The sequence below is a fragment of the Chrysochloris asiatica genome, unplaced genomic scaffold, assembly GCF_000296735.1.
Source record: "Chrysochloris asiatica unplaced genomic scaffold, ChrAsi1.0 scaffold00029, whole genome shotgun sequence".
Classification (NCBI taxonomy): domain Eukaryota; kingdom Metazoa; phylum Chordata; class Mammalia; order Afrosoricida; family Chrysochloridae; genus Chrysochloris; species Chrysochloris asiatica.
This window is the reverse complement of record NW_006408547.1, coordinates 19,947,854-19,962,691: the sequence shown is the minus strand read 5'-3', so window position 1 is coordinate 19,962,691 and position 14,838 is coordinate 19,947,854. Positions and strand designations below refer to the sequence as shown.

Here is a 14,838-nt window from a genome sequence, read left to right as displayed (position 1 = left end):
AGCAATGATATCCCTCATTCCACGGCCTCTTCTGAATCCGGCTTGAACCAAGCTAGAAGAAAGTAAACTAACAGGACAGCAGCACCTTTTCTGTGGCACAGACTGTTCCAAGAACTAGAACATTTCCAGGATCCTGAATATAAAAAGATCAAATAAATTAACCAACTGCAATATGACTTTAAAGCAGTAACGTTTACTGGAACTTACTATACACAAGGTTTTGTTTCCATAGAGACTATGTCATGTCTATAAAATGTCTTTTAATCCACAACTACTTTCTATCTCACTGGTCCTTCCTTCAAAGTGGCCTTTGCAAGTCAAGTTCTGTATCTTCCCAACTTCTTTAACACTGAAGTGCCTTAGAAATCAGATCTTTTCTCCTTTATCTACATTCATTCCTTTCATTGCAGTCTCATAGCTTGAACCACCATCTAAACAATAACAACTCTGAAATGTTTACTAATAGTCCAGACCTCTACCAAAGGCTTCAGAATAATCTAATTGGTTTGCTTGACGTTTCCTCCTGGGTGTATAAAAGGCACCCAATCTCCTTCCCCACACCCGGCTTCTGCTGTGTCCACCTAAAGTTAGTCCTCCCGGCTTCCACAGCTCAGGACACGTAACTCATCATTTAGTCACACAGCCAAAGCCTTGGGCCCATCTTTCGCTCACACCCAGCATTCTATCCAATAAGCACGTCAGGTAGGTTTGATGTTTCAAGTTGGGTAATTGTTTATCTGGGGGTGGGGTGGCTATCCTGCTCACGCACATTTTGGTGTGGTGCTGTAGGACAAGCACTGGACTACTAACAGCAAGGCTAGCAGTTCAAACCCACCAGCCGTTTCTCAGAATCCCTCTGTAGGGTTGCTAAGTTGGAACTGACCCCACAGCACTTAGTAACAAGTACAGCATCCTGTTCACTGTAGGATTTAACAGCATCCCTGGCCTGCACTCTGAGCCCTCAACCCACCAGCACTCACCCAAAGGTGACAATAAAAACATTCACACATATTGCTAGGAGTCCTGGTGTGGCTCTGTAGGATAAGCACAGGACTTCTAATCCAAGGTCAGAGATTCAAACCCACCAGCCACTCCTGGGAAACCCTACACAGGATCGCTGAGTCAGGACTGACTCAATGACACTCCACAACATATTGCTGAATGTCCCCTGGGGGACAAAAGCGTACTCCGTTGAGAATCCCTGCTGGAGGCTCTGATCTTCAGAGACCATCTGAAACCTGTCCACAGTTGTCCCACCCATACTGTTATCGCCACTGTGCAGGCACCATTGTTTCTTACCCCACCTGAAGCACTACAGTGACCCAGCTGGCCTCCCTATTTTCACTTGGCCTCTAGTCTCAACACAGCAGTCGTACTGATTGCATTGAAATGCAAGCCTTATCAGGTGCTTTGCTCAGAATTGTACTGACTGCCCATTCCCCCCTTTTGAAATTCATTTTTTATTACTCTCTTCCTCACTCCCTCTATTGCAGCCACAGATGTCATTGGCTGGTCCCTGAACACATCGTGCAGATTCCTGCCTGAAATCACTGTCTAGAATGTTCTTCTCCTGACTCTTCAACTCCTTAAAGTCTGCATTCAAATGACACCCTTTCAGTGATGCCTTCCCTGACCATCCTATTTTAAATGGTCCCTACTCCCCCTGCCCAATTTATTTTCCTCTGTAACACTTAACGACTAATATACTTGTTTTATTTTTTAAGTTTTTACTGTGAATTGAGTGATAGTTTACATGGGAAAACATCGGCTTTACATCATCATTTCATTGCAATGATTACAATCTCCTCCGTGCTTCAACGTTCAACAATATTTGCTTCCATTCCCTCATTTTTCGTTTTTTTTTGGGGGTTTTTTTGGCAGGGGAGTATACATAAAAACCAATGGGCACATTCTGCAAGCCTGCCTGCCGGCCACCAACACCCAGTCCCTCTCTTTCCATGAATCTAGAGTCCTCAGCTGCTCCCTATCTCCATGTCCCCATCTCTGCCTCCATCTCTGGTGTCGCTGTTTCTCTGGATAAGGTCCCACATTCTGCTTGTGTTCTTCTCCCTTGATGGTCCTAGGGTCCTCTGTTTCTGGACTGTAAGATTAACTACTCCCCCGTTTTTGTTACAAAACTTCTACTTTTACAGTTGTGACAATCACAATTACGACTAAAATATTTCATCTTTCAATTTTTTATTCCCTCTGTATTAACCTTTCTACAAAATTTAAACCCCAAGAACATAGTGGTTTTTTATTTTACGAGGAGGCCTCAAAGTTAGAAAAAAAATTCCATTTTTCCAAGACCATTTTGAAGACCCCCTGACATAACTAGCATCTGACACAGAAAGTACTCAGTAAACATCTGTCCAGTGAGCGTCCAGTAGTGTGCCTTGTACATGGAAAATGCTCAGTAAATTCCACAAAACAATTGTAAGTTTTTCTTTTCCCTTTTTCTAGCAGACTAACTGCACAGCTAGGAAACGGCAGAGCAGGCCGACAGTCCCAATCAGTGTGATTCTAAAACCCAGCTCTTCTCACTACAGTTGGATGACTTGCTGACCAACCGTTTCATTAAGTGTTCTATGAGTGTGGCACTGACCATTCCAGTGGTCAGTACTTATAATGGAGGAAAAACATGTGGCAGGACAGCAATTTATGCTGTAGTATCTACTGTGTGCAGCTTAGACAGGGTGATAACAAATGCTTACTGGGTGGTTTCAGAGGACAAGCGTTTGATTTAATTCTTCTAATTTATTACCACCCTCTACACTAACAATGACCACACCAGCGCTGAGACAGAAGTCAGTTAGCCCAGGTCATATAAGTATGAGCTGGACTGGCTCTGGAGACCAGTTTTAAAAATCACCACCCCAAACTCCATCCCTCTTCAGTGTGATGCTGAAATTCTAACTAAAACACCTCACCCATGAGCCTTCTTTTGGAATTGAAATCCTTGAAGAGTCCCCACTGTGGGTAAAGTGAAACAGAGAAACACTATCTCCAAACAGTTACAATGACCTATAAAAATATCCCAGCATTTTCCTTTCATCAGGTTTTCTTGGTTGTCTCTCTTCTTAAACTTTTTGTGAATTGACTGAAGGTTTACAGAGATGATCAGTTTTATATTCAATAGATCATAGACCTCCTGTTTCACCTCAATGATTAAAATCATTCCATGCAACAACAGTTACCCCACTTCCTCCCTGTGGGTCCTTTTTGTCTTTAGGTAAATACTGTCCTTCTGAATTTGAATGACTGACCATTCCAAGGTCAATCTTCTACTGCTGTTTTTACTGTTGTCCCCACCCATATACCAATCTATTGCCTGGCTGAAAATTGGGCCACAAACGTGAGTTCTTTTTCAGACAGTCTTGGGTTCCTCCAGTCTTTTTCTGACCACTTAGCTTGGTCGTCTTTTCTAAATTTTGAGTTTGTTTCACATTTTCTCCCACTCTGTCCAAAATCTTCTAATGTGGTCCCTTCTCAGAGCAGTTGGTAGAGGGCAGCCTGACACCATCAAGTTCGTTAGAGGCTCACATGTTCCATCAGGTCACTGGACCAACTGATCCCAAGCATCTTCAACTCTCATCACTCTTTCTTCCATACATGAAGAGACCAACAGCTGCACCTTAGACAGCAGGCTATGAGCTTTGAAGGTCCCAGATGCTATGTACACCACAGTACGACATAGAACATTGTCTTTGCCAACTGACCACGGTGTCCCCTGAGACGATGGTCCTTAGTCCCCAGGGCCAGCAACTTACTGCCTTAAGATGTCTGAAAATATCTAAGAAATTTTCATCATTTCCCCTGTGTATGCCCCACCACATTCATAGGCGTGTCTGCAGCCAAGGTGAATATCCACATATAACCATCCTCTTTCAAACCCTTCTCTACGTGCGGGTATATGCCCACTTGCGTCATCTTTGGCCCAGTGAGTTGACTGGGTCTGCTAGTATCCTGGGTGCGTAGACGAGAGGGGCTGAGCAGGGTGGAGTGACAGCAACAAGGTAGGCTGAGAAAGGGATAGCAGGGCAGGGAGACAGAGAGCTTCAAGAACAACCCCACAACTCCTGGGACTGGCTACTGCCCGACTGGGCTTGACCGCCTCTCTCTCTCACAGGTTTGCATTAGTCACCCGTCCCACAGCAATCCGCTAGTTACAGGTTATTGTTGTCAAGCGCCGCTGAGTCGGTTCCAATTCATAGTTAACAATATACGGCTTTCGATGCTGTACAGCTTTCTGGAAGCAGAAGGCTGTGGTTTGTAATCCACTGCTTACCCTACAGAGCCACCGTGCTCCCTGGTTACAGGCAGTGACGGTATTCCTTCTGACTATCAGCAGTAGGCAATGGGAGAGAGACTCGGAAGAAACAGTGGTGTGGGGGGAAAGGGATTAGTCTTTCTAATCACTTGCTTCTAAAACTCACTCCTCATTCAAGAGAGAGCAGCTAAGCCATCGGTGTCAGCAGATGCTCGCTGGGGAGCGGAAGTGGACTTTGCCTCTGCCTTTGACTAGCATGTCAGCATCCAAAGAAGTATGAGAGACAAGGGCAGCACCGAAGAACGTGGGTAGGTACAGCCTGAAGCACTAAAAACAACAGATCACATTCTGTCAACGATTTAGAGAGAGTTTCAGGAAATTAGGGCATTTGAGAAAATGCAGACAAAATTTTTATGGACAAAAAGCAGTCAGATAGGACAAGCAGGTGCAAGATCCCCAGGTCTAAGCTATACCTGGCTTAGATTTTAGATTCACTGATGAAATGGGGGTGATACAAGGCTGGTATGTGCATTCCAGTCCCTAAAATGTCATGTGATCAGTATACATACCCTGTAAGATTGTGTTATTAAAGGAAAATATATACACATACTCCATTATTAACATTTAGGTATTTCTTTGCATCTTTAATTATAAATCTCCTTTGTAAGTACAAAGATTAAAAAGACTACCCACCAACACAAAGCTCCAGAAATTACCAAATCTCCTACGGTACTACCTTTAAAAGTCATGCAAGTTTCATATTCTTGACATTGGTTTGAAGTCTTTGAAAAACGATCAGTAATCTCCCCAGTCCAGTGAGATGCTTTGTGACAATGAAACCACATCTTTCATTCATGCGGACTTACTTTTCCTCAGAGCAAACTCCTCATCAGAGGGTTTCCGCTCAGGTTTGCGCTTAGGGAGCAATTTTTTCATGGTCTTCGGACTCTTACTAAGATCCTAGGAAAATCAGAAAGGAGAAAAAAATTGCAAAAATACTGCAAAGTCAACCATTTCTATTTCTGTACCAGTGAAGGGTTAGTCTTAAGGTGTGAAATACCAAACCACTCCCTACTTTTGTCATCATATTGTGATTTTTCTTGGCCAGCTGGTGAACATTAAAATTATTAAGCCATTTTCACTTTTAGCCATTTACTAACATTTCCTCTTGACTGAGAAAACCAGGTTTCCTTGGGCTACCTGGACCCCATTAGCACCTTAACAATAGACAGCAAAGCTGTGAGAAAACTGACAGATGCCGTAACACATGGGCAAACTACCGTACAAACTCCCAGGAGGGCGGCTACGTCTGGAAGAATACACCCATGTGAACATCGAACTAGAAATAACTGAGGAAACTAAGGTAATTTTTAAAGGAAAGACAAGTAGGAAAATGAGTCCTTTTAGAAAACACATGAAGCCTCAAGTGAGAAGACAAGATCAGTTAACTCTTTGAGAGCAGAACATTTGGCAGTTTAATATTGGCTGCTCTCGGTATCTCACGTTCACAGTAATCGAGTTACACTTTCAAAAGCAAAGGTTCATAGCCCTGGCCCTTGTAACACAAAACTTCTAAAAACATGTGCAGAAAAACGAAAAATTAAATGAGCAAAACAAAGTCCTACAGGTTTGTGTGAGCAATTTCCATGTTCAAGCATATATTAAATATCATTATAAGAAACGGCTAACTTTTGCATCCTTTATGTTATATAAACTAATCATTAATATTAAAATGAGAAGATGAGATTCAGAAGGTGAGATTTGTCACAGGGCGAACCAGGTTCACAGCACAGTGTGAACAAACCTTTGAAGTTATCCCTTACACTTTTATTTTCTTTTAAAAAAAAAAAGCAAAGTTACTAGAAATGCAGCAGAAATTAGTTCAAGAAATACATAGAATGTGCGTCCTAGGGATGTAAAAGCTGAAAGCCAACGTGCTTCCCTAATTCAAGAGTAACAGAGAAATTCCTGATGAGGACATCAACATGAATAAAGCCATGTCCTTCTCCTGATTAGAGGGCGCACTTCCTTGGCTGAGGGTCTCAAAGTCAACACCTACATATCTGACTACCTGCACACAGGGAAAGCTTGCTGCAGACTAGCTTGAAATGAATTTGCATCTTCTTTTATCATGCTATATTGTTAAGGTGTTGTGTCATTGAGTCAGTTCCAATTCACAGTGACCCTGTACAGGGTTTTCGAGGAACTACTGGTGAGTTTGAACCACCAATCTTGCCGTTCAAACCAATCTTTCGGTTGAGTGCTTATCTTACCAACGGCACACCACACTTCTCACTGTTTTGAAGTACTTGGTAATATTCAACAATTACAGCATATGAAATGCTTCTCCAACAGGAAGTCCAGCAAAGCAGTTACAGGCAGACTTAGACACACTGAAACTTATGTTTACTATAATACCGCTCTATTTCTTCAGTGTTTATAGCTTTGCTTTGTTTTTAAATGAATTTCCTTGGCATGAGACTTAACAGTTTTACTTCAACATTCTGTTCAGGTAATTAAATCACCGCAAATTCTTGCCTGCATTATCTCAACTTTCCTTTGTATTGTAAACACTGAACTACATGATGAAAACAAAAATCTGAAAACCCAGCATTGTTTAAGTACCTGCCCATCATAAGAAATGCTTAACATGGGTATGCAAGAGATGTGTCATAAAAAATAAAATTCATTAAACTTATAAAATGGAAAAAGTGGCTAATTTCTTGTGTAGCACTTTGACACGTGTCTTTAAATGCTCAGGACTGCAAGCAGGTATGGAGCGGCTGTTCTGGCTTCCTTTGCACGTTTGCCCTCAACTGGGCATCAAGACTTGGTATCAGGTATGAATGCTTCAACACACTCGCAATTTCTAGTCAATCCATTCAGGACAAAGCTATGTATTTCTCAGAACACATTTCTCAAAATTCTTTTAATTCCTCATCAATACAGGTTTAGGTAAAAGTGCATGAAACTGTTAATACTTGTTTATGAATTTTTTTTTACGAATTAGAATGAAGAAGGACCAAAGATAATGTGCCATAAGTTCTTGAACATTAAAGAGGAGAGGGGTCTTAAATATGTTTCCTTTTTATTTCCCTGTGTTCTCTTCATCTCAAATAGCATCGGTAATAAAATGTGCAGTTCCTACACATGAGCTTGAACTTACAGAAGGCTCAGAGGGTAGCATGACAACATGGAGAAACAACGTGAACCCTGTCATCAACTGCAAGTTCAAAATAATTTGAAGCAAAGGAAGGCCAGGTAAAAATGTTCTCACTTCTTGCTCCTTGAGTCTGCAGGAATTAAGGACGAGCTGGAGAAGCAGCACTTGCAGACATACGAATGTCAGGCTTCTGCTCCATAATGAAGGATCCTTCGTGCAGGTGTGCGGGAAGGACTCCGCGCCCTACCTCCCTTCCCTCACAGACCTACTGTGGGCTTCCCAGGTCCCTGAATGAGCACTTGCAACCGGCAAATAAATGAAGGCAGGTCCATCTTTATAGCGCTCAAGAAGCTAATCAGAATGTTTTGTGTCACTGACAGAAATATGGATGGCCAATGTTTCTAAACTTCTTGAAGTTAAAATAAAAAGGGGTGTGTGTATATAAAATACTAATCAACTTAAGATCACATTACCTTGACTTTTGTTACATCCTACTTTTTAAGGTGGCTACTAGAATGCTTAAAGGACCTCACCTCTTTGTAACAGAGAGCAGCTGAAGGCCGTAGAGGAGGTGCGGGTCGCAGGCAGCTCAGGCTCCATGGTTTGGGAGTTTTGGGAGGCTCCAAAGGTCCCCAGTTAATGGTGGTGTGTGGAGTCCCATGATGGGAAGGGTGTGGGAGGGTGTGGTATGCAGGAGTAAGTGGCACTGGCTTGCTGTCTGAATGTTTGCTGGATGGTGTGATTGGATGGGAAGGAAGCTGGTAAGTGCACCGATATTGAGAAAAAGAGAAGAAACAAAATATAAGACTCTAATACATTTACAGTAAAAAATTTAAAAATAAAACAAAAACATTCCCAGTGAAAGGCTCAATATGTTGCTATTTCTTTGGAATCGCTGACTCTAACTAATCAGTTTCTTTGGTCAAACATAGTCAGCTCTGACATACCTGGGGTAGATTAAGAACAGAGTTCCTTGCACGGTTTGGCTTAAGACCAGGCATCTATCAGTAGTGACCCGCACTGAACTGAGGACCTGAAACCCCAAATACTCTATAAGGTACCTCTTTATTTGCTATGGGAGTAATGTTTGAAAAAGGGTCTCTCATCTGTTATAAAAATCACTATTATATAGAAGAAAACACATTCTTTATTTTGGGCATGTAACATATAAGCAGCGGGAGGGGAAAGCAGTCCCTCTCTCAAGTCCCAGACTATTCACTGACTGGTGATACAGGAAGGAGCCCTGCCAGCCTTTGTGGGAAAAAACAAGTCATTTTCTTTAAAAAACAAACAAACAGATTTAATCATAAAGTTATTCAAAAATCTTGTTTCTGAGAAGAAATGTTCATCAGTGGATTTATATAAATGTTCATCAATGGAAACGCCAAAAATATGCCATCACTGACAGTTAAAGGATAAAATGTTAAGTATGTAACACTCAAAATTAGCCAATGATCTCAAACTAGTCACCAACAGCAAGGCCTACTTATAGGAGAATGAATTGGATGGCGACATGAATGGGCCACCTAAAGTAAACTCATCCCTGTAAAAAGGCTGAACAGCATCCGAAACATACTCAGCAATGGAAGCCAATGCCAAGATACTCAAAACCATGAGCATCTAACCTTCTATGAAATCTACAAAACCCACAGGCTCCTCTCCTTGGTGGAAGGGTGGAGACTGAGAGCCTGAGACCCATACTACACTGTATGCTGTTATTGCTGCTCAGTGCCATGGAATCGGTTCCGACTCATAGTGACCCTGTACAGGGTTTCTGAGGCTGTAAATCTTTGTGGGAGCAGAATGTCTCGTCTTTCTCTGGTGGGGTGGCTTGGTGGGTATAATACTGCCAACCTTGTGGTTCGCAATCCAGTGCTTGTCCTACAGAGTCACAGCACTCTCAATATGCCATATAAAGATAAGGTGTTTTATAATTAATTCATAGAAAAGTAAAATGATGCAAACCAGTCCTTCCAGCATTAGTGTCATAGCAAGGGATGGTTGATTCTAGTTTACCTGACTTGAAAAAGGTAAAAAAAATAAAAATAAAAAAAAAAGGCTATGTTTTATTGTAAAATTAGAAATGTTATTCAAGGTTATTCAAGCTGGATAGAGTCAGATCACAGGGAGAATACCTAATCCCCTACAGAGGAACTCCCGAAGAAGAAAGCAGAACATATCTAAAGCTCCTAGTGTGGGGAAGAATGTCTGCTTCACAGAGGGGACGTCACAAGTAGGTCTTGAAGAGACATCTTCCTTGTCTCCAGGTGACATGAAAAGCAATGCAGGGATGCTATGGGTCATGTACACAGTAAACATTACCTGATATAAAGTTTGATCAAGTTTATAGTTAGTTTCAGGTTGTTTTTGAGATTATCAATGAAAAAGACATTTCCGTTTTCCTTATAAATATACACAGCAATCCTTGAATTAAACACAGTTCTAGGAAAGCTAAGCATTTTTAAAAGGACAGAGAATTACACATGGCACAGTCACTAGAAATGAAATGTTGGCAAAAGCAACTGAGTAGTTTTACTCTCTGAAATGCTGAAATACGGAGTAACATGGGAACTGCTGATCTCATCATTACTCTAGGCTGACGTTTCTTGAGCTAAACCTTGTCATCGGAAGGACAATAAACAGGAAAACGAGCACACATGGCAGAAAATGTCCTAATAAAGGTCATAATAATCTCACAGGGATGAGAAAAAGCTGCAAACTGAAAATGCTTTTGTGAGCTTTATTTTAAAAAGCTTTTCTCATTTTAAAATGTTAGTTAATAAATCAATGTTAAAATAAAAATTATCTTAAGCATAAAACACTAGTAAAAAGTTTTAAACACTGATAATTTGGTATTTCTCTATTTGGCAATGTTTCATATATATTATATGTGTGTGTGTGTGTGCTTGTGTGTATATATACATACATAAAACACAACTGAGTTTTCCTAAGTGAAGATAAAACCTTAAAATAAAAAATGGAGTCAAAATTACATTTACATGCCTTCAGCAACAATCTAGCCTCCAAAAAAAAAAAATCATTGTAATCATTTATGAAATACAGTAAATAAATGTACAATGCTCAGAAAAACAGTCTATGGATCCATGGCTTTTGGTGGTTTAGCCAAAAACATACCCAAGTTATTCTTTGAGATCCACTCTTAGAAGAGATGGAGTTTGCTTTCTAACTTTTCACAATAAAAATCACTGAGAAACTATTAATTATTAGATGGATGTGAACCAACTATTTACAGAAAAATATGAAGCAAATATTTTGCATTTAATCTAGAAATTATGCCATAAAGTACATGATCATTTCTCGATAACCCACCCAACCAAAAAGCTGGTATTATTTGCAGCTTAGAGGGAGTCGCGAGTGTCCTTACAGTATGAGATGGCACAGAATGAGGCTTAATCGTGGGGTTTCCCATGGTCGTGACTTTAGTCTGCTTCTGGAGATGGTCTACCCATTCATGTAAATCCTGCTGGTTATTGCATGACACTAATATCCGCTCAATCATGCTCCCTAGGAGAAACAGTACAAAACAGGCTGAGATGGAAAAGTTGGTAAAAAAAAAAACAACCAAGCACATGCAAGCAAAAACACACACCCAGAATATAATTACACAATGCTTAAAAAAACATGAGCCCTCTGAATTATTTAAGCAAGAATCTGGCAACAATGACAATCTAGCGCTCATCAATAGGTAGCATTCACAAAAGTTTGTGCCTATCACCTGATATTTCAAATGAATTTTTATGATTTTCACTGTCCTCAAGCTTTGTGATTGTCATTCCTGTTGTTGGTAGCTTTCCCTAAAAAAGACCCCCCCAAAAGAAAATCAATTAGTGCTTTTATAGTAAAGAACATATCATCATTAAAATAAATATTAAATATTTGAAATGAGAGAACGTGTGTTTATAACCCAAAGAAGCTCTTTTCTTTGTACCAGACGAATGTATAATACAAAAATTTCTACCTCAAAGAATCATGAAACTATAATAAACAAAAAGATACACAGAAAACCAACAATCCAAAATAAGTGAAATTCATCCAGTAAGTTACTCTAAGCATAAATACCAGAGGAAAAATATTACACAATCCAATTTTAAACACAAAACAAATTAGAGCCTAGAACAGCTATTTTATAAGATTTGCTTCATAAAGAAATACCGAGGAAGTTCCAAGTTTGAAGGCAAAATTAAGGGTGGAAAACTAGTTTAAGAACAGAAATGTATATAATAGCCATATCTTAAAGTTTAAATAGTTACACTAAATGCTGCACTAATGCAAAGAAACAAAAACAAAAAATCAGGTGGGCAACCAAGTTCCCTTTGAAAAAATAAGTCATCTGTAACTAATACCCAGAAGAGAAAATGTCAATGGAGATACCAGAAAAAGGAGGCAAACTGATCATTAACAAAGCAACATTAAAAATAACGCAGTGCAGTTCCCCGAAGCTATGATCCATGGTGAGTAACCCAGTCTTTAGGAAATGTCTGTAGGTTTTAGGGCTGAGTTGTCTATGTAACAATTAGCTGAAACCAACTCCATAAGCACCTCTTAAAGCAGTGGGTTTCAGCAGGTCCAGGAGACAATTCCCAACAGAAGACATGTGGCAAAAACTTGGTAGGGATGCTCTGCTCCTGACATCTAGTGGGTGGAAGTGGGAAGTGGGAAATGCTGCGAAGTGCTCCATATTGGCCAGGGCAGCCCTACTGCCCAGCCTAAATTTCAGCATTGCGAAGACTGAACTATTCTCTCCTAGGTACAACATGAGACATGGGAGGCACTTCTAACTTGATGCTTCTGTGGTCAAATGCATTGTACACTACATGCCTTTCAAAAGGTATATTTGTTGTTGTTGTTGTTGTTATATGCCGTGGAGTAGGTTCTGACTCATAGCGACCCTGTACAGGGCTTCAGAGGCGGGAGCAGAATGCGTCATCTTTCTCCCACGGAACAGCTGGTAGTTTCGAACTGCTGACCCTGAGGTTCGCTGCCCGATTCGTAACCACTACGCTACCAGAGCTCCTTCAAAAGGTATATATAAATATATTATTAATAGCTTTGAGAAATCCTATAGAAAATGAAACGGTGTAACTGTGTTTAGCCTAGTGTATCTTAAGCGCTCTATAGAATACATTATAGAGTAGTAATGAATATTGATCAACAGACCAAGAGTCAAATGCACTAACAGAGGAGAAACTTGGAAGAAAACTGTGCCAAGCGAATGGGACAGTAGGGTCCTAATGATAGAATGGGATCCTCAGTGGCATGGCATGTCTGTCCACTAGCCCGAGAAGTAGCGCGGGATGAAAGTAACCTCTTGCAACCTTTCTCCCTTAGGTTAGAGAGCAGGGCCCTACTTCAGCCAAACCATTCAGAGACTCCTCTGGTAGGCTTACAGCCTGAAAGAAAGGGAAAAGACTTTGGGGGCTATGAAATACTAAGCCCAGAGCTGCTGACGGAAAGGGTCTGGATTTTGGTTTATCACAGTAACGAGGCAGCTGCAAGCAGCCACAGACACCCTCCACCCAATAACAGTAGCATTAGAAATTAAGAGCCATTCTTTTTCTGCATATCTCCATATATATTTGCATTGCAGATTTAAAATATGTTTCTTTTGGAATGATTACATAATTATTATCTACTCCTCTTTGGGCAGAAGCCTAACGGTTTTGTGGCGATACAATCAAGCTAGGCCTACATTTGACTCAGCGTTCACTTGTACTTCTTCTTGAGGACAATACAAAACAACAGGTTCTGAAGAAATACAACTCAACGTAAACAAAGTCTGTGACTTCTGTCAAAGTATTATTCATAATAAGCAATCAAGTATCATTTAAATGTGTCTTACCTGATAGATAAAACCACTCATCCTAGGGCTGGCAGATAACATTAGCAAAATGTTTGGGAAGAGAAGAAGGTACCTTTCATTCTTTTCCTGATGTAAAAAACAAGCAAATTCAAATAATTAAAAAAACACATATGTATATCTTTACAGACAGGATAAAGCATAAGTTCTTTACCTTATGCCCTATGAAGGAGTCCTGGTGTGGTACTGTAAGATAAGCACTGGACTGCTAATTGCACGGCCGGAGATTCAAACCCACCAGTGGCTCCTTGGAAACCCTACATAAAGTCACTGTCAGTTGGAACCTAATCAACAGTACTGAATAACAACTTGCCCTGTGAATCACTGCATTTCAGGTTCAGGTTTCCCTCTATCAAATTTTATTCGCTAAATTAAACAGAAACAAAATCATAATAAATTCAACATTAACTGTTAACATATGACTAAGACTGCACTTTAATACACAGGGGGGAAGAGAGCTACAAAATTCTCCAAAATAAAAATGTAGGAAAGAAAAATAAATTAGTGAAAGATAAAAGAGTCACAAGTTGCCTCTGTAACATCTTTTAAAACAATATTTTGTTAAAGAGTTCAGTTCTACCGCTAACTGTGTCTAGTTAATCAAAATGTTATTTTCATGGTTGAGAGAGAGGAAGAAGAAAATGTGAGGGAAGAGAAAGGACCAAGTGGATGGCTGTAGCTAAGGAGAATCAAATGCTAACATCAGCCTTGGTCTATTAATTCCTGGCACTTCCCTCAAAATCCATAGCATGTCAACTCAACACTGTTTTCATTGATCCCTTCAAGTTTACATGAAAGATCTACTAATGTACATAAAAGCACTACCCATAAATTAAGACATTCTTGTTTCAATTACACAATAAAAACCAAGGAGACTACAACTGAAAGACAAAATTTGCAAAAGTCTGAAAGGAGAAACAGATAAAGAAGTGTTGAGACAGTTCTTTCTCCCATGCAGACATTTAAACCACTTCACAAAAACACTGCAAGTGAAACATATTAGAAACCATTTTCTCCAAGTATATTCCTCAGAACAAAAGACCTAGGGCAAAGTACTTTGGGGGGAAAAAAACCTAAGCTGTTGTAAACTACTTACAATCCCCCACTACACACTCTGTGAATATATATAATAAAGGCCCAGAGTTGTGTTATAAAAAATTCTTATTAACTAATTATAATCTTACCAGCTGTGATTGTAACAACCTTGAATCATTTTTTTAAAAAACCTATCAATTGTGTTTTATAAATCTAGAATTACAAATAACAGACTTTGGGGAAATTGTTCTGTGGAGTATTTTAAATAAGAGTTTCAAACTATATGATTAAGAAAGAACTTGGAAAGATTTGTTTATTTTTAAAACAATGTAGTAGTTGTTCAGTGCTGCTAAGTTGGTTCAAACTCACAACAAACTTGTACAGGGTTTCCGAGGCTATAAATCTTTAAGGAGCAGAAAGCTTCATCTTTCTCCAAAAGAGCGGCTCATGGGTTTGAACTGCCGACCTTGTATGCAACAGGTTAGAAGGTTA

At 40.0% G+C, this 14,838-nt stretch overlaps 1 protein-coding gene across 1 annotated transcript in view; it reads right to left on the bottom strand.

Moving 5' to 3' along the window:
- LOC102831059 (rho guanine nucleotide exchange factor 7-like) overlaps positions 1-14,838 on the bottom strand; it is a 231,445-nt gene that overhangs the window by 7,000 nt on the left and 209,607 nt on the right. Inside the window, exons 12-16 of the mRNA XM_006851543.1 lie at positions 13,294-13,380; positions 11,170-11,248; positions 10,819-10,958; positions 7,967-8,191; positions 5,137-5,230 (exon numbers count right to left, since the gene is read on the bottom strand). Of these exons, the coding sequence (XP_006851606.1) occupies positions 5,137-5,230; positions 7,967-8,191; positions 10,819-10,958; positions 11,170-11,248; positions 13,294-13,380 (625 nt within the window). The remainder of the gene's footprint in view (positions 1-5,136; positions 5,231-7,966; positions 8,192-10,818; positions 10,959-11,169; positions 11,249-13,293; positions 13,381-14,838) is intronic.